Consider the following 19,108-nt stretch of genomic DNA (forward strand, 5'->3'; position numbering starts at 1 on the left):
GGGTCGAGACGTTAACTCATTTGCTGCCTTCCATGTCAGTTAGCCAAACACGACGCGCTCATTGGTTTATCTGACAGCTCCCAACGCGCTCGTTCACTTGTACGTGTGTGCACCGTCGAGGCGGAGTTCAAAACGGGGGCGATAATGTCAGCGCTCCCGAGGGTACAACTTTGAAATCGACCCACAAAGGTGAAGTTCAAAATATACTTTAAACGATAATGGAACACCCGTGGGAAGCTTAAATGTGTTTAAAAAGCTTTTGCGATGCTCCACATTTTACCCGTAGGAGTGTCCCGATATGTAAAAATGAAGCGCCCCGCTCTCATGTTGAAAAATGTCTCGAGTCATGCTTTTGACTTTTCTCCTTTTTGCACGGCTGGCTGCACCCACGACACTTTGCACATTGATCCCTGCTCACCTTATCATAAGGACACACACACACAAGCAATCATTACTGTGCACAATGTCATCTCATGCACAAGATGTATTTGAGCAGTGATGGGCAATCAAGAGCTTAAACGCTTCCAGAACCACTGAGCTGCATTTGCAACCTACATTTTAGTAGTTGTCCAATAAATGTTTTCTTTTATTCTTAACAGTTTATTCTCTTCATTTAGGGATTCCTTGGCTGCACTACTTCGAGTATGAGCATGTTTTCTTTTTTGTCCAATTAGATTTCAGCTTCCCATGTGTTGCAGTGTCAATCAAATCTGCTCAAATGATCTTTTGCTGTTTAAATGAATTCCATTAGTCTTTTTCAGCAACTCCCCGCAAAACTACCAAAATGTTATGAGTATTGTGATGAGGGAAAATGGCACTCCACAGTATTGTACTTGAAAAATATGCAGTAGTGGCATTCTGTAAGTTTTTGGCCATTGTACCACCTTGGCCACATGGGGAGAGTGTAAAACAGACAAACAGAGATACAGAGATATACTGTTTATTAAGACGATTCAATTTTTCTCAGATCACCAGGACGATGCTAATATGAGTCATTCTATGCAGAGGACCAAGACTTGAGTATTGTTATATTGTCTGGGTGCATGTTGTAGCTGTTGTTCAGTCCATTGCTTCAGGGGTTAAAGCACCGCCGCATATTTCATGTTAGCATTAGCCCTAAAGGCTACACCACATGGTTGTTTATGATACACAAAGTCTAAATGAAGGCTTTTTCTTCTTCTTCAGTCAATGCATCAATGGAGGCGACGCAAAGACATAACACTGGCGTGAATACGACGGATAAGAGGCGATTAAAGCTTAAAAAAATAGTATACGTGTGTATAAAGATGTCATGTTGGATATCAGGACTGTGTGTATGTGTGTGTGTGTGTGTGTGTGTGTGTGTCTGTGTGCATGCGTGTGGGCTTATCCGTTGTCATTTTATGTTCCTCGCACAGGATTAGACTTGAGTCTTGTTAATGAAAAACTCATCAGATATCAGAACACGTCCCAAAGGAAGCAAGTGGGGTGATGAGACAGGTCAGATTAAGACCCACTTTTTTCTGCCAGTGTGTGTGCGTGTGTGTGTGTGTGTGTGTTGGAGCCGAGTGGTATTTAATTTTCCAAGATGAGGGATTATCAGTGGCAGAATTTGATCATTCCGCTCTGATCTTGCTGGATGTTCAATCACAGCTTATCCCAAATATTAAACTCTTGTTGTCTTTTGTCCCCCTTTTTTTTCACTGACACACACACACGCTCACACACTTCTCATCCGTTAAAGTGGCCCGCTGAGGATGGCGTGTGATTTGTTTAGCCACCTGCTCTACCAAAGGGGTTTACAGAAATCGGGGCGCATGAGTGGGTATTTTCGGGAGGGTGCGGGTTCTTCGGTCCATCTCCAAAAGCTGAAGAGTAAATTAAAAAGAAAAGTGTCACGTGTAATCCAGAGCAAAGAGAGCACGAACTCCTAAAAATGTGACACACACACACACACACACACACACACACACACACACACACACACACACACACACACACACACACACACACACACCCTGCTGTTAAATACCCCCATGACCGGATGGTCGGGGCGGTTGGGGTAACAAGGGCCCCTGATCTGCACTCTCATTTTCAGCCTGCCGCCAGGACATCTGGGTCACGTCATTACTTCAATCTTCTGCTTGTTCATTCCCAGCTTTGCTCCGGCTTACAGAGACACACGCGGTATCGCTCCCTCTCTCTCTGTCACACACACACACACACACACACACACACACACACACACACACACACACACACACACACACACACACACACACACACGCACACACGCAAGTAAGTACCTAGTAGTACAGTAGTCAATTTATATCATGACATCAACAAAAGAGTTTCGGCCCGAGGGTGTCGCTGCAGAGCAACAAATTGAATGCTCTGAATTAAATACAAATATTTGTGTATACACCGCGCATGTCCACCCATCCAGTGTGAATTTTAAAAAATGTTAGTGTTGACCATAAGATGCCGCTTTTCCTTACCGGTAAATTGATTCACTGCACCAGAAGGACGATGGAGCAAAGTAGTTGTCATGTAAGGTCTATTTGCTTCTGGCCAAAGGTGCACAAGCATTTTTCGAAGGCCACAATAATACCAGGGCGCTGAATTGTCATCCTAGTTAAGTGAAAGAGCGGACTGGTAAGCGAACTTCAATGGAGATCAAGGTTGAAACGGTTTGCGACCATTTAACTCTCCATCCGTGTGGGACTAGTCACTTGTGGTTCACCAAAACTCTGCTCCAGGTGAGGCTCGAACTCACAACCTCGGCATTGCTTTGCTGAATACTGTCATATAAGTACCGCGCGCTAACCGATTGCGCCACTGGAGCTTTAGAAAAATGTTCCATAAAGACACGTTAAGAAGAAGGCTATGAATTGGGTCTGCATTTCTTATTGACAAAAGTGCACTTAAACTCTATGAGGCTTTCTCGTGGTCAGGAAAAACACGTCTCCGGTTGCAGTCATGTTGTGTTTAAATGCCCGACTTGAAATAGGAATTACTAGAGTCTTGTCTGTAAAGCACTGTCTTCTTCGGTAAAACATGAATTGTATTGTGTTTTCATTCACTCTATCCGAACTAAAACAGGTTATCAGTTGTCCATAGCATTATTTGAAGACAATTTAACCACCTAAACTTGGTAAAAATGTAAAAGTTAAACGATGCTCGAGTAGCACCCGGCCATCGAAACGCAACCGTTTGTGATGCATTCGATAACACCATATGAAATAGGAAATCCGAGCGTTTCCCGTGTAAAGGCTGATCGTCTTCTGTAAACGTTTGTTGCGTTGCTTTTTATTTTATTCTAAATGAAAGTACTAAAATGGCTGAGATTTTATTTTGATGACATTTAAGCGCTGAAAATTGTTGAAATGTACGGAAGTCGGATGTGGGACACGGCTATTAAGTGCAACAGTGACGGTGCGTTCAATAAATTAATTAAAGTAGGAATTTTGTGTCACAATACCCGTCTTTTTAGTTACCGGGACCCCTAAATACAAAGTGACCATGTTTATTACAAAATATATTATTATTATTATTATTATGATACTGGTTGCAGTGATAATTTAACACATTTTAAATGCAGAGTTTTTGTAAATGTAAGATATCTAGTACCATTACAAACCTCACGGCCAGTTGTAAATCTTTTTGTGCCATGTCTAATGTTGAGGTCACCTTGTGTCGGAGAAGAAAGGGTGTGCAAATTTAAGTTAAAAAAATAGCCAATTCAACACATCAGTTGTGGTGCATTCATGTACAGTAGTTCATACAAAGTAGGAAATCCTGTAGTTTCATGTGTAAAACCTTATCTTGAGTAAAACCAGAAACGTGTTCAATTTCTTTTTAATCGATCCCGAAAGGCGATGTCTCTGTTTGTTGTTTAAACTGCATTTTTAATTGGGCATGAAAAAATAGCGGTCATTTGGGGAGACACATTCATGGACAAGCTGCCTAACCCCCCGATTGTTCTCTTCCTTTCCATCTGTTGCTCACTTTCACCTCGACAGGAAAACGACAGTGCTGTACATCCGAAATGCGGCTCAAGGGCTAAAAATAGACCAAGAGAAGATGAGGGCGTTTGCTTTATTATGACCATCATCAGCATACAGTATTCAGAATTCAACACGTGACATACGTACGAGAAAACACAAACATTCTCACTGAAGAAATCATCGGACCGTCGTGGTCACCTGAAAGTCATGCCTGATTTATTTATTTTTTTGTAAACAAGATCCTAAATAAAAGTTGTTGGCCAAGTCCCGCGTTTCAGAGACGACTTGCTAAGCTGTTCAAGCTCTCGAGGGGAGCTAAAACATGATTGGCCTTTAAAGTATCATTCAGGAATCCTACGATGACAACACGAATTATTTGAATATTTATTGAAAATTATGAACGGAATGGACAAAAGTGACCAAAGAAAGGTGTGCCAAGCTTGTGGGATTCATGTTTATTGATGCGCGCGCATCTCCCCAAATGTGATTGAAAAAAAAAAAAAGAACCAGCAAAAATTATGTGGATTTGTCTTTTAAAAGTGACTTTAATGTAACTTGCCTTGTCTATATTGGCTAACGCTAATGATGCCACTGCTCATTTTATATTACATATTTAAATACGTGCCTGAGGATGAGACTTTGATTTTAAAGGGAAATTTAATTCTTTTTTTTCCCGAATGGATTCTAGTGGGGTTGATTTAAAAGAAAAAAAATAAAACGGTCAACCCAGTTAAAGCCATTTTAGGCTTTAGTCCTCCCCGGAAACGAAAAACTTTATACAAACCAACATCACTAGTCACAATCAACACACAAGGTTCATATGCCCATTCCTAAAAAACAATTTGGCATTTTGGACCGTTGTTCCCATGACAACACACATACATAAACACAAGCTCGCACACTTTGATGTACTAAAATGCTTATGTGGTAACATGTTTTTTCCAATCAAGGTATACCTAATATATTGGCAAGTCGGGTTTTAAAGAGGAGACAAAAGGGGACAGGCATTTGTGTGTGTGTGTGTGTGTGTTGGGGGGGGGGGCAGGGGGCTCACGGTTGCGAGGACTAAACGCGTCTGATGTTACGAGAGAAAAAGAAGGGAGAGAATGCGGCTGTTCAGTCGTGGATGACGATGGGGCCTCGCATCCTCAAGCTGGGGTGTGGGTGCGGGGGCCCCAGGACCAGGCCCTGCGGCGGAGGCGCCTGCGAGGCCCTCCGCAGGGTGATCTGCTCGCAAGGCTGCCGACACGCATGCCGGAGCTGCGATCGGGACAGCAGCCGTCTCGCCCTCCTATAGGGGGCGCAGCACGCACACGCGTCAATCAACACGAACTGGTAATGACATAAGGTCACTTTTGAAATGGTTTTATAGCCACGGCTCTACTCAGGATGTTTTGCATCAGTAGGCTCCGAATGATTCATCGGCTGATATTAGCCTATTTGAAATCGGATGATTAAAAAAAAAATTATTATGATTTTAGCCATTATTTTTAAACACATGAATACATTACAACAGGAGACAAAGATAACGACATTCAAATAAATAACCCTCCCCAAAAAAGGCCAATTTTTGAAAATGTTGCTCTCTGCTGTAAAGTCAAACAAATGCAAACTAGGGCAAAGTATTCTAAAACAGAAACAGCCAAATATGGGCTTCAGCGTCAAAAAAATGGTATCATCGGGCCCGATTATTAAGTAACCCAATACAGTTCTGCATGGTTTCCAAATATGGTTCTCCACTTGGGGTTGGCAACTCAAATCACTAATTACAGTTCCACTTAGGTGACCAATAACAGCTCCGCATAAGTAACCACTTCACTCACAAAAAAATGTCTCCATATCAGTGAGCAAAAATGCTTTGACTTAAGTGACAAGATTTGTCAATAATGTGGCCACTTAGGTGACCACTTAAGTGGAACTAGATTTGGTATTTGAAGAGCAGTCACAAGTCACCACAAAGCGTTCCAATAAGGTTAGCAACTACGGTTCCACTTACGCTACGTCAATGACCAAGTAAACCTAAAGAGTCACACTTGGGTTCAGAAGAGCATTAATTCTGCCTTTTTTTTTTTAATCCACCTCTTTGTCCCCCTCACCCGTGCTCTCTCTCTTTCACTCTCACTCCCATCTCTCTCGGCTGTGCCTCACGGTGTTGCTCACCACACTGAGAGAGAATGAGAGAGGGAGAAAGAGATGGAGGAGAAAACCAAGACGGCGTTGTCGTTAGCGAGAGGTGGCCTTTTCTCCCATCACAACCATTAACATGTAGTACTTCCTCATAAGCAGCATTATATACCTGTGTGTGTGTACTGTATTATCCCTGCACACACATAAATACACACACGCATGAACAAAGTGCTCTGAATCTACACGAGCCCAGCAAGAGCCGCTAATGTGCTAATAACATTTCCACTCAGGACCCTGCTATGCGTGGCTCCTCGCCGGCCCATCTGCGCCAGTTAGTGGCGCTAATTTTAGCGGCAGCGGTGGCACTCTGAGAGGCAGCTGTGAGTGCCTGGTACCGTGACTCAATTAGACACCATTTAAATGGAAGAACATCTTCACCCTGCACATAGTTGTAATGAAGGGGAGCCTATTTGCATACAACAGGAACATCACTTGCAGAAAGCGTGTTGTGTTGGCGGCGGAACCATTTTCAGTAACCCGAGAGGATCCATGTTTGACAGTTTATAAGTGGAACCATATTTGCTAACACAATCGGAACCCTATTTGGTAACCAAAGAGGGCGCATATTTGGTAAGAATCCAATTTGCTAACCAAACGGAACCACTTTTGGTCAGCCACAAGGAAACCTGGTTAGCAACCTAAGCGGAACCACAATAAACTAAATGAATGCATATTTGTTGAAATATAAATTAAATCAATTTGGCAACCTAAATGGAACCGTACTTGGACACTTTTGACATGCTAAGTTGAAACGTGTTTCGCAGGTTAACGGAAACCATATTGGGGAGCTAAGCGGAACCTTTTGGTAATGTAAGCAGTACCTTAATTGGTAGCCCAAAGTGAACAACATTTGGCAACCCAAACGGCGCCATATTTACCAACTGAACCAAAATTGGTACCTAAACGGAACCACATTTGGCACCGTGCCGGAAAAGGCATTTGGTAATTTACCCCAAGTACCTTAAAAAGATGCTTTTTGGTACATGGGGGATTTAAGTGCCTAGCTCAAAGGCATCTCAGCCATCATGATCCAGGGGAATCGAACCTACGGCCTTCCGGTCGCAGGACACCCAGACTCACAGCATGATAGCGAGCAACCGGAGACATTAAGTTTGGATGAAGACATTGAGGTATTTCTCGTTTCAATGCTCTGTAATTGCTTGCCTTCGTCATGTCTTCTTCCCTTGAGCAGGAGGCCATCACTGCTGCTCCTTTTTATGAGACCATTTTTTTTACCTACACCCCCCTCAGCAAGGTCTTGTCATTTCAATCCAGTTCAATTCAAATGAGGTTTCGCGTGAATGTCTGGCATGGGATTTTAATGCGGCAGCTTTTATGCGAGACGAAGGTGAGAGGGCGTAGGGCGTAGACGGCGCAAGGGATGGGGCAGGGGGCTTACCTGGTCTCCCGAGTGACGAGGAAGAAGCTGTCGTCCGGGGCGTCGATCCAGTTGGGGCGCCGCTTTCGGATCATAACGCCTCCGCGAGTGCTTCCGCCGCTGCTGCTGCGCCCGTTGTGCTGTCGAAAACATCAAGTATTACGGTGTCTGATTAGAAACCATATTGGGCAGCCTAAACCACACCAGTAACTTGAGCGCAACCACATTTATAGTCCAGAGGAGTCATTCAACTGTATTTGGTAACCTTTGTGGCAACATTACCCAACCGGAAGCATATCCGGTAACATCAGCAGAACCATATTGGGTAACCTAAGCAAAATTGTATTTGGTAACAAATTCGGTAACTTCCGTCACCGCTGTGTATGCTTGTTCACTCACCAGTAAGGCGCCACCTGTGGTTCCGGGGTTCTCTGCAACACAAAAAATGACAGTGACAGACTTGGATGACGCACTTGTGTCATTTTCACACGGATCTAAACTCCCTACCCGAGCGCCTGTCCTGCTCGGCTCCTCTGCTGTGTTGGTGAAAACTGCGCTTTCCCAGCATGCCGTGGGGTCCGTGCGGCAGCGAGGACAGCAGTCGGCGCGGCGGAGGCGTCTGCAGGCCGGCCGTACGGTGTGAACGCGGCGCCTGGGATGCCGGACGGGACTCTGCAACCACCGGCAGAGTGGTGTCAACTGTTTGTCGCCATGGCAACGGGGCAAAAAATACATTAGGGCAGCCTGGACTTACCTAGAAACTGCACCACGCTTGTCAGTGTGCTGCGCTGCGCCGCTCGAATTTTGGGGAGCCGGGTTCCGTGACCTTCAGACGCCCTTGAGACATCTACACACACACACACCAAATACATATCAATAGAAGCTTCAAAGTCGAAACAAAATGGATGATGATGTCACTTACACTCGACACAGACATGAGGGCGTGGTGATGGCGCAACGATCCATGCGGCGGAGTGGGTGAGGGGGGTTTGTCTCTTCAGTCGATGGACAAGTAACACACACGTGATACACGAAAGCACACAAGGACTCGTCGGAGATGCTTTCAATGCGGAACTTTATTTGGACGTCCGTGACACCGAGGACGATGACGAGGTAGATGGGGATGGATGGGTGATGAGAGTCCATTGATTGATTGACGGCAATGGCGTTATGATGTCACGGCCCGAGTGGGACGGAGGGAACGTTCTGCTCCAGTGGCAAGAATAGCTTTGCTCTATAGAAAAAGGAAACATCTGATGGTGTGCAGTTCTTCCTCGTGACTCTGTAATGATTGAAACTCAAGAGTGATGAGGACAGGCAGTCTTTTTATTGGAAATGAGAGGGGTGGAAGGGGGCAGGAACGGGAGAATACAAAAAACAACCCCAAAAATGAGCACAACAATAAAAACAGGAAGAGACAGACGGAGGGGTGCTGATGGGGTGAGAATGTGCGTGTGTCCACGTTAGGAGGAATTGAAGGCGCTCTTACACTCTGCCTTTATGGCGCCGCAGTTAATGGGGACAAAGGGGCGGCGAGCGGCGCGGCGCAGCCTGATGACGTCGCGGCACATGTGGCGCGCCAGCTTGGTGAGGCGGGTGGCCTGCAGCAGGAAGGCCTGCTTGGTCTTCATGGACGACTTGGGGCTGCCGCTGTTGCGCATGGGAATGTGGTTGGACTGGCGCGGGGCGTGACTCCTCGACCGCGGCTCCTGGGCATGAGGGGGAAGCAGCAATGGCAAAACCTTTTAGACAAGATAATAACATTGCTATGGGCAAAAAAGGAAAGCCAATATTAGGTAACCGAAGTGTAACCATATGTCGTAGCCTAAACAAAACTAGATTTGGTCACCCAAATTATATCCGCTAACCTAAATGGAACCAGATTTAAAGTAGACCCATATCCACTCGCCCAAGCGCAACCTCATGACCATATTTTGGTAAACTAAGAGCAGAACCATGTTCCATTCCTAAACAGAAACATATTTGGTAACCTAAGCGAAACTGTTACCTCAGGGGACCCACAAGTTATTTAAATAGAGATACCACTCCACCTTGTGATCGGACCGGTGATGGATTATTCTTTTTGTGTTTAGCTCACTGATGGGTATCTGCACGAAAAATTCCGGGTCACGTGTTGCCTAAAAGGAAATGGTAACTTTATGGTCATGAAACCATGTCACAAAACCAACTAGAAGCCACATTTGGGAACCTAAGCGGAATCGTATTTGGCAACCAAAGTTGCAGAAGCCCATTGGAAGTCACGTTTTCTCTGGATAAATAATCCTCCCACCTCAATGGACTTGCCGTAGTGTTCCAAGTGCTTTCCCCTCGCACACCTTTTAAAAAATGCGCTGTGCTGAATGTATGAACATTGAACATGTGAGAGGTTTGCAGCGCACTGAATAATTCATGTTGACGCCTCCCGCAATAAATCACATCGTGTCGCTTCAACATCCACAAACATGTCCTCGAGAGCACACGCTGACAAAAGTGACGAGCCGCCGCGGCTGCTGGGACTCACGTTGGCAGCCGGGCTCGGGGACGTCCTCTCCTCGGGCGCCTCGGCTCGGCTGGGCATCTTCAGGCCGCCGTACTTCTTCCAGTACATCCAGCAGGACACGCACAGGCGGCACTGCATGTTGGGGGGCCCCCATGAGTACCACTGGGCAGACTGCATGGCTGCGGGAACACACGCCAGCGCGTTAGGGCGCGATTAGCGCAGTCTCGAGACGTTTATTGATCCCCGGCAAGGTCCCAGAAGGACCCCATCTACTCGCGAGCGCCTGATTGGTCTCGCTGAACGACGACCGCAAGCTGAAGGATCGCCGCTGTACTAAGGACAAAATCGATACGCGAGTAGATTTTCATTCTCGCTTCATTTTCTGGTGCACTTGGTGTGGACAAATGTGATGCAAGCCCCCTAATTAAATAATTCTACTGAGGGATTGGACTAGAACTCCCATCTAATGAGGACATCTGGACAAGTGCATGCTCCCAAATTTGTGAGAAGGGTTTTGTCTGTCTATGTAATGATTGACATGTAATCTGACTAATGAATATGAAGTGTTGCCACTCGCCGATGACTTGTCTCACATTATGATTGGCACTGTCCTAAGACTTGAGTTCACAAAGCGTATTTCAGATCTTCATTCAGGGTGGCTTCCGTTGAACACAAACTTACTGTAGCAGCTCTCGCAGGCTCGACCCCCGCCAGCCGCGTGGAAGGTTCCAGGCCCTGCGCCGTTCACGGTTGCCATCTTGCCGTTGGTCAGCGAGATCTGGTTGGGGTTGGGCTTATTACTGTCAGAAAAAGAGTGGGTGGGGGGGGGGGGGGCAGGGGAGGATTTAGACTTGGGCCGTGCATTCAATCAAAAGCATTCAATTATGCATGAATATTTCCATCTGGCGGCGACAACGGGGAACACTTAATGATCCCGTCGTCGTTGCGAGGAAGGGGGGACTTACTATGTGGGAATATAAACTTGCTTCAGCTTGCTCTCGGCCTCGGCCGCCTTCAGCCTCTTCTGCAATCGCGCACACAAACGTACATCGGAAAGTGAGTAAATGCGCTAACAATGATAAAGCGACAGCGCGTGCGGTCACAATTAATGTTTTGGGATATCAGAGGTTGATGTATGTTTTTCATTACAGCAGAACCAAGGGGGGAAAAAAAACAAAACAAATTTGGCTCGTTTGCAAGTTAAGCCCACCGCGAAGCTTGACGGTATTTGCTAACTTAAGCGAAACCCTATTTCTAGTTAAACAGTTAGCAAAACAGAACCCTAGTTCATAACATACAAAGGACAGTATTAATAAGTTGAACCCAAACCAAACTCCATTCGGGAACTGACGTAAAACCATATCTGACTTAAATGCAATCCTTTTAGGGAACCGAAGAGGACCATATTTGGTAACGTGCGCAGAACCGTACAATCTAAGCAGATACAGTAAGCTAAACAGTCCCACATTTGGTATGCTAACCAGAACCATATTTGGGTGATCCAAAAAGAACCATTTTCGGTAGCCTCTGCGGAATGATACATGATCACCGGAGCGGAAATAGTTGTCGAAACAAGCCCATTTTGAGGCATAGTAAGAAGAACTCTTTTGGGTCAACAAAAAGCCTCTTTGGTAAGCTAAGGTGAAACATTCACCTAAGCAAAATCAGAGCTGGAAATCGAAGTGGAAGCATATTTGGTAACCTGTCATGTATGATCATCAAAAAAATAATAATGAAAAAATAATAATAAACACGTGACCACGTCTCACCTGTTGTACGTATCTGTCTGTGGTCTTCCACATGTAGTAGTACTCTATGATGCTGGTCAGAGATTTCCAGGGAAGCTTGAGATGAGACAAAAGGAACAAGTGGGGGAGAGAGCGGGAGACGAGACAGGGAGCAAATTAACAATATTAATTTCTCATCTTCTTGCCATCTGGGCGTCCCTTCATGTATATTAATTCAGCGGCGTCGTGACCACGGAGGGCTGAGAGGGCTTTTGGACCAGCATAGCAGGGGGACAAAAACATAAATCAAAAAATGTCGGACACGTATTCATGAACACCTGGTGCCGACACACCACAGTGTAAACACGAAAAATGGTGTCGATGGTGTACAGGCACGACAACTGAATCAAGCAGCCACCGTGTTGAAGGCTTCAATGTTTGATGAAAAACTGCCTGCGCACATCCTCCTCGCTCCCCGAGCCAGCGCTTTACAGTCATGAGTCGCCACAGCAGAAGATTTGCGGCTCAGCGCGCAGAGCCACTTACGAAATCTTGTCGGATGTCGTTGAAGTCCTTGCCGTATTTCTCCAGCGCCTCCTCGAACATGGCCGCTTCCGAGGCGCTCCACTCCTCCATCTCGTCCCGGCAGAGCACGGGGCCACCCGCGGGCACCAGCACGCTCAACGCGCTCGACAGGTCGTAGTTGTGCGCGTGCAGCGTGTCCATGGCGTGGAACTGCGTAAAAAGTAACAGCAACCTTTTAGAAACGGTGAGTCCGCGTCGATGTCTTCGGTCTATGTTTAGTAACCAAAGTGTAATCATATTTGTGATGTCGCGCAACCACATTTGGTTACTAAAGTGAGACCATTTGGTAACCTACCAAACCGCTAACCTAAACCCGAAGCAAAACCATATTTCGTAACTATCGTGTAACCACGTTCACTAACCCAAGTGGAGGACATAACCGAAACGGGAGCATAGCACGCAGCCCCGGTGGGGGGCGTCCTGCGGGACCCACCAGCGTGATGTCACGTGACGCCGCCGCCGCGCTCATATGTAAGCTCGGCTGTCGGATCGAACTGCTGCAGTCGAGCGCCCGGGCAAAGGTGCCAACCGCCCTGCGAGCAGCACAGACAAAACCATTTGATATTACGGTACAAACGCAAAGAAATGCAATTTTTGTTTGGAAATACGGTAGCGCCGAGGTCACGTCTTACCGCGCCACCACAAGAAACTGGTCGATCTGTTTGTTGGTGAGCGGACACTCCGGATCCCAGAGTTTCTCCTCCAGTTTGGCCTGGTCTCTGTCGTCAGCTTGACCCGCTGAACGAACACACAGAACACATTTTCTTGTTTCAAACCACGACTGAATATCGTTTGCTGCTTTTCCTTTCAAAACGAGCCAAACATTTGCTCGGAAGTGGAATAAAACAAACACTGCGCTGACCCTCCAGGAGCATTTCTGGCACGTCGGCCTGGAATCGTGGCCCCACTCGGATCTCGCCTTTGTCAGCCAGCAGGGTCTTCTGCGTGGGGTCGTACACGAGCGAGTAGAAGAAGGTATCCTGGCGGGAGGTGGACGACCCGTAAAGACACGCATTTAGCACGACACTAACATCCCGATCGGAACAAGAAGGTTCTACTACAGAATTCCAAAGTCGACACACCTCCTTGTCGAGGTACGAAAGAACCGCTTCAGTTTCATTCAACAAGGCCACGCTGCACTTGCCCCTAAAGGGAGAAACACACGAGGCGGTTCAAGTCCGCTACGTTAGCGGCCGGGGGTGCGTTGAGGCTTCGTGACTAGCCGCACACGCGCGTACCTGATGTGCGTGGCGGGTAAGCTCTCGTACTGCCGCGAGAGGAAGAGTTCTCTGTGTCGAAGCTGGTGCTTCTGTTTGTCTGTGAGCTCCGCCTCGGCGGGGCTCTCCTTCTCCTCCTCAAGCTCTTCTGCGCCGGAACAAACACAAGAGGGTGAATGGAGACGTACAACAAAAGACTTTCGAGGAAACAAGATGGGACTCATTTTCCAAATAACAGCTTTGCAATTTTCTCAGAGGAAAATCTGCTGTTGCCGGGGCGACTCTCAATCACCTACTCGAGTTGCCGATGATCTTGGTGGACCCTCTCGCTCGAAAGGCTCTCGTCAAAACAATACATTTCGCGTTGACTGTAGAAGCAGGTGTTTTCCCATCTTCTGAAGAAATAGTGTCTCAAAAGCAGGCATTTTGCCACCATTTTTCACGTAACTCTTCTGTATAAATGGCACCCAGACTGAATGGTGGGCGATGAAGCTAACCTGGCAATTTTCCGCCTTCGGTGGTCACGTCTGAAATTAATTTTAAACGGACAGAAAAATGTGGCAATAATCCGCTTATGTTCCCGTGTTGCAGAAAACAGCCCCGATACTAAATGGGGGAAGACAAAGTTGACCAGGCGGTTTCCCCGTCTTTGGTGGCGGTATCCAAAGTCTGTTTTAAAGTCAATGGCTTTTTTTTGCCCGCTTTTCCTTGTCCCTTTCCAGCATAAACGTATAAAGTGGACTAGAATGATTTCTCTGCCAATCGTGGAAGTATCAAAAGCTCCTTTTATCCTGCCTCTAGAGCTGTCTTTTTTTTTTTTATGCCAAGATTTTTTTTCTTCCACCCATCGGGCAGGAAGATCCCCATAAAGTCAACCGACAAGTTTCCGCCTTTGTTCATAGTATCAAAAGTCCCATTTATACTGCCTGTAAAGCCAGCATTATTCAGCCGTTTTTCATGTTGTTAGTTTGGATAAAAGGCACCGACACGCAAGGGCCGACCAGCCATTATGAAAATGACAGTAAAAGCTGACATTTCTCAACTTGTATAACAATGCCGCAGACAGGAAATGGAGAAACCCAAAGTCATCTTTTGAGGTATGGTCCAAACAACAACTGATGCGGGGTGTCACTTTTGTGTAAGGAAATGCCACAATGTCGGGACAGGGTTGTCAAGTTTAACACTTCTCCTACCCTGTTGTGTTTTGTCCAAAACGTAATTTCTACATCAAGCCAGATGTTGGAGTCTTCGAACTATGCGATGTCACGTCGCTGAGTGGACGTTGAAGGCAGTGGCGGTAATAACCCATTGGTGGTTACTGGCTAAAAGCTAAAGGCACCACGTCGCAGTATTTCACAGTCTCCTTCTTTCATCAGAGACCGATATGGAATAATGACGCTTTGCCCAGTTGTCAAAAACCCTGGAGCGAAGTGAGTGGCTTCACTGGGAGAAGCAGCAGGGTGGCATCTGGTGGTTTTAAAAATCCATTAGCAACGTAGCCCTCGACGGCACAAAATGGGGAAAAAAGCCCTTTTGTGTGCGTCGCGTCACTGCCTCTTTCTGTGTGTACAAAATGTTGCTTTCGCTGACTTCCCTCATGGACTGTCAATTCATGAAATGTTAATTTAAAAAAAAAAAGGGAGAGATACTTATGTTTTGAATGGGTGAGAGCCGCCATTGTGACAGGGTTAATGGATGTCATGTAGTTGCTCCCTTTTATATGAATCATTCGAGATGGGAGAGAGTCATGTTGAGTCACAACCTTGCTCATGTGCAGCCGTCGTCAAAACAGAAACACGGGAGGAGACACGATGCTTTTTAAAAGCAGCAACAAAATGACAGCGCTTCCAAAAGACTCATTTTTGGCTTACTGTAGTTTTGTGCAGAAATGTCATTTTTCTCTTCCTTGCGGGGCATCTTAACAACTGAAAACTTGTTGAACGTGCAGCATTGAGAGGTTGTATTTGCCAAAATCAACGCAAAACACCTTCACAATTCAAGTTACATTTTCACAACTGAGGCTTTGGACTGAGCAGAACTGCACTGCATCATACCGAGAACCGATTCGAATTCCAAGTTGGCACTCTAAAGCCAGCAATTTGTTTCATCACCAGATTGCGCATCTAATTTAGTGGCTAATCAGGTCGTCAGAAAGTTAACCGCTAATTCGAGAGAGGTAGGCGGGGAGGCGTGTCACTGTGGTTCCACTTACTTGCATGTTTGTCTGCCAGCTGAATGAGGCTGTGCGAGATGTCCCGCCTCCTGTAGAAGCACACCACCTTGGCCTCCACGTTCCCGCTGGCCGTCTGAAGAGGAGACACACGAGGGACAGGGTGAAGGGGGGGAAGAAGTGAGGAACTACCCCCTCCCTTAACCCCTCAATGCAGCCATCATCTGACAAGCTTCTTAATTTCCCCGGAGAACGGCTCGCCTTTGTGTCCACGTCAGAGCGGCGATGACAAGCGGACCGGGAGCGCTAACGGAGGCCATTTCACTACGACTGACTGACTGATTGATTGTCTGGCTGTGATGAGGCCAACGGCATGAAAGAAACGTGCTCTATTCACGAAACAAAATGGATGACGGCTTAGGAAAGTTTCTGTAAACTGTCGCCGCGTAACTGACGTGTGCCATATAACTTTTTGGGCGCCCATCAGTTTGCACAGATGCCCGAACAACTACTATTACTACTATTACTATTACTATTGTGTTATCGGTGCATCTACAAGGTTGTTGTCATGCAAACACACACAAAAAAAAAAGACCACTGAAAAACACTGACAGCATCAGAAACCAAATTTGTGGTTCAAAGGCAACACTGCTCGAGTCGTCTGCTTCCAACTAAAATTACATCATCATCACATCCATTAAGATCAATCAAAGTCTGTTTTTTTTTCCCCAGCCTCAACAACACTCAGTATTTGATGCACGGATGCCACAGCGCTGCCCGGTCATTACATCACCACCTCGGTCTTTGACAGTTCTGTCCTGGGCGCTCGTAATCCTGCATCGGACCCGTTTACCTTGCAAAATGCAAATGCAGGGTGTCGATGAGAAGGAATCCTAAACATTCCCCCTCGGGCATAGATGGACACAAATGGAAAAAGAATGGGTGTGAAACACCTAAATACCTTGTTGAGCTCCTCTATTCGTCGGATCAGGTAAGGGTTACTGGAGGAGTTCTCGAAAAAGACGTAATCTGCAATGGGAGGACAACCCAAAAACTGCATGAGACGTGGAGGACAATGTGTATGTTTGTAAAGCATTCTGCAATCCACCTATGGTTTGGCCCTAATCCATACAAAAGACAGACTCATAATGTCACCCGCAAAAGTTGACATCAAAGCGTTTCATGAGTCCTAGTGCTATTCATTTTTTGTAATACCTCTCACTCTCATTACTAGTGCACCAATGGTCAGGTTTATTTGCAAACCAGTGGGCCAAAAGGGGCCCTCGTGGTAGAAAAATATTCCTAGTTAGATCCTCACACAAATATTCACAGGACGTAGTAGACATCAGTCGACTTGTGTCCCCTATTCATTCTCGTGTGTCGAATTGTCATATGTGTGAAGACACGAGAATCTATTACTATGGACCTGAGATAGGATATCAACATTATGGTTTACTAGTAAGGTTTCGTTGCAAATTAGTTGGGGAAAAGCAGCACAACTAGGTGGTGGAAAACATGACCTTGATAGCCATCTTAAGGTCCACGTGCAAACACTTTGTCCGCGTTAGGAGGACAGCTTAGGTATATTAGCAAAATGCTACTGCAGAAAAAAACTGCAAGTGTTTGCCAACTGCGTGCGAGGACCTCAACAAAATGCTTCATTTGTTACACTGCTGTAGTATTGAGCATATGTCAACTAGTGCACTCTAACTAGTGTCTCACTTAATTCACCCCAAATCTTAATTTGAACACAAAATGTAAAACTCATTTAACCTGATGTCTCTGGTTCAAGGGTGATGTGACCAAGTAGTCTTCCCCTGTCACTTGTAATTTGTAGTTGTCCTTCAAGTATGCAGAAATGTCATATTTAAATAGTGAGACATTCTTTCTAGTAGTGTGCTTGACTGTCTTCCGAGTGAGGGCAATTAGAGCACTAGTTTGTTGGCTATGGAATAACTGCTGAAATGGCAACGTTTGTGCGTGAGGAAAGATGTTCATCAAGGCCTTGACGCCATGAAGCGAGACAATCGCTTGATGATGAATTCCGGTGGGCATGCTAACGATTAGCCGAGGAGGCTACGGCAATTTGGCCGAATTGATCGTACCGGCGGTGGGAAGTCGGGCGCGGGTGAGGGTGAGGGTGAGGGTGGCCACACGGCCAGACGGTGGAGCGGACCACGACGCCGGTGTCCCACGTTGCTAACTCTGGAACGGTGCCCCTCCAAAACGGAACGGCGTCCTTTGAGGCGCTAACGTTAGCTAAATAAGGACGGCACTAAATGGCTGCGTGCCAATGGAGGCAAATACAAAGGCAGCCTCTCACACACGTACCGCTCATTGCTCCGAAATCACATTAAGCGCCTATTTAAGGGGTTATGGAGTAAACGCAATCGCGTTGACACGTTTCAAACAACCAAACGACCAACATACAGTGTGCCCCCCCCCCTAAAAAAATGTTTACATTTTATGCTAAGCTAGCTGGCGGCTAGCGGTGGCCAACGCGAGGCCTGACCCATTTTGGAGCCCAAATATTTAGAATTCTCTTCCAGCCCGCATCACGTCTAGTCCGGGGTGGGCAAAAGCTCACAATCAGCCGTCGGACGCGAACGTAGCCGGTTATCGGAGCAAGGGGGGGCTTCGGTCGACCCCCCAAAACCCAAATAAAAAATAAAAATTAAGCACGGACAATAACACACGTCTACACTTTTGATACAAGAAACGATCCACATTGACGTACATACCTCCGACCCGGTACATGTTGGCCGCCATTTCTGCCCTCACGGAGTGTGAGCGTGAAACATTCACTAAGAAAACATAAGAATAAATTAATAAAAACTATATATTTAGAAAAAAGAGAGTCCGGATGTGTGCACCCGATCGGGGGGGAGATTAGTTTGCGTGTGTTTTTTTGCTTTGTTTTGTTTTGTCAATGGACCCCCCCACCTGGTGTTCACACAGTAGCCCTCACAATACAGTCCCAACCCGAAAAAAAAAAATACACTGATGACGTCGAGGTCGGCGCGCACGCGCACTCACACACGTACGCGCACAAGCACAGCACATAACAGTAGAAATTGGAACAATTATTTGAGATAAAACCCCAGAATTGGGTAGTTTTTTTCATAAAGTACCGTACCTGAAAGCGATGTTGCGTTAAATCAGTTGTTCTCAAAACTTTTTCACCCCCCTAAAAAAATAAAAATTAAAAATAAAAATGCTCTACATTAAAACACAGCGTAGTGGACCTAAGTCTTTATTGAAAAAAAAAACGTTTTTAAAATTCCTAAAATGTGTGTTTCATTGTATAAGCCACTGTAACATTGTGCATAGTTAGAACATTACCACTGTAAAAGAAAAA

At 46.1% G+C, this 19,108-nt stretch overlaps 1 protein-coding gene, 1 long non-coding RNA gene and 1 other non-coding gene across 4 annotated transcripts; all 3 read right to left on the reverse strand.

Moving 5' to 3' along the window:
- Positions 1–924: 924 nt before the first annotated feature.
- LOC147190166 (uncharacterized) lies at positions 925–2,917 on the reverse strand. The gene is made up of 2 exons (XR_015104120.1): positions 2,478–2,917; positions 925–2,184 (listed from the first exon to the last, which is right to left on the reverse strand). It is a non-coding gene; the product is annotated as an uncharacterized LOC147190166 (long non-coding RNA).
- trnai-uau (transfer RNA isoleucine (anticodon UAU)) lies at positions 2,731–2,824 on the reverse strand. Its single transcript has 2 exons — positions 2,787–2,824; positions 2,731–2,766 (listed from the first exon to the last, which is right to left on the reverse strand). It is a non-coding gene; the product is annotated as a tRNA-Ile (tRNA).
- Positions 2,918–4,058: 1,141 nt separating the features above from the next.
- mta3 (metastasis associated 1 family, member 3) lies at positions 4,059–18,736 on the reverse strand. Of its 2 annotated transcripts, XM_086138922.1 has the most exons (19): positions 18,492–18,736; positions 16,712–16,779; positions 15,793–15,886; positions 13,602–13,728; positions 13,446–13,509; positions 13,226–13,343; positions 12,996–13,101; positions 12,797–12,896; positions 12,325–12,513; positions 11,821–11,895; positions 11,017–11,075; positions 10,733–10,851; positions 10,073–10,230; positions 9,041–9,260; positions 8,306–8,398; positions 8,059–8,223; positions 7,951–7,982; positions 7,573–7,691; positions 4,059–5,277 (listed from the first exon to the last, which is right to left on the reverse strand). In XM_086138922.1, the coding sequence occupies exons 1-19, from the start codon at positions 18,517–18,519 to the stop codon at positions 5,103–5,105; spliced, it is 2,109 nt and encodes a 702-aa protein (XP_085995048.1). In that variant the 5' UTR covers positions 18,520–18,736; the 3' UTR covers positions 4,059–5,102. The 2 variants fall into 2 exon arrangements, with proteins under 2 accessions (XP_085995048.1, XP_085995047.1); XM_086138921.1 differs by having other exon boundaries at positions 13,226–13,509.
- Between the last annotated feature and the right edge of the window lie 372 nt (positions 18,737–19,108).

Source organism: Hippocampus guttulatus, chromosome 19, assembly GCF_054856545.1.
Source record: "Hippocampus guttulatus isolate MCC_2025c chromosome 19, RoL_Hgut_1.0, whole genome shotgun sequence".
Lineage (NCBI taxonomy): Eukaryota > Metazoa > Chordata > Actinopteri > Syngnathiformes > Syngnathidae > Hippocampus > Hippocampus guttulatus.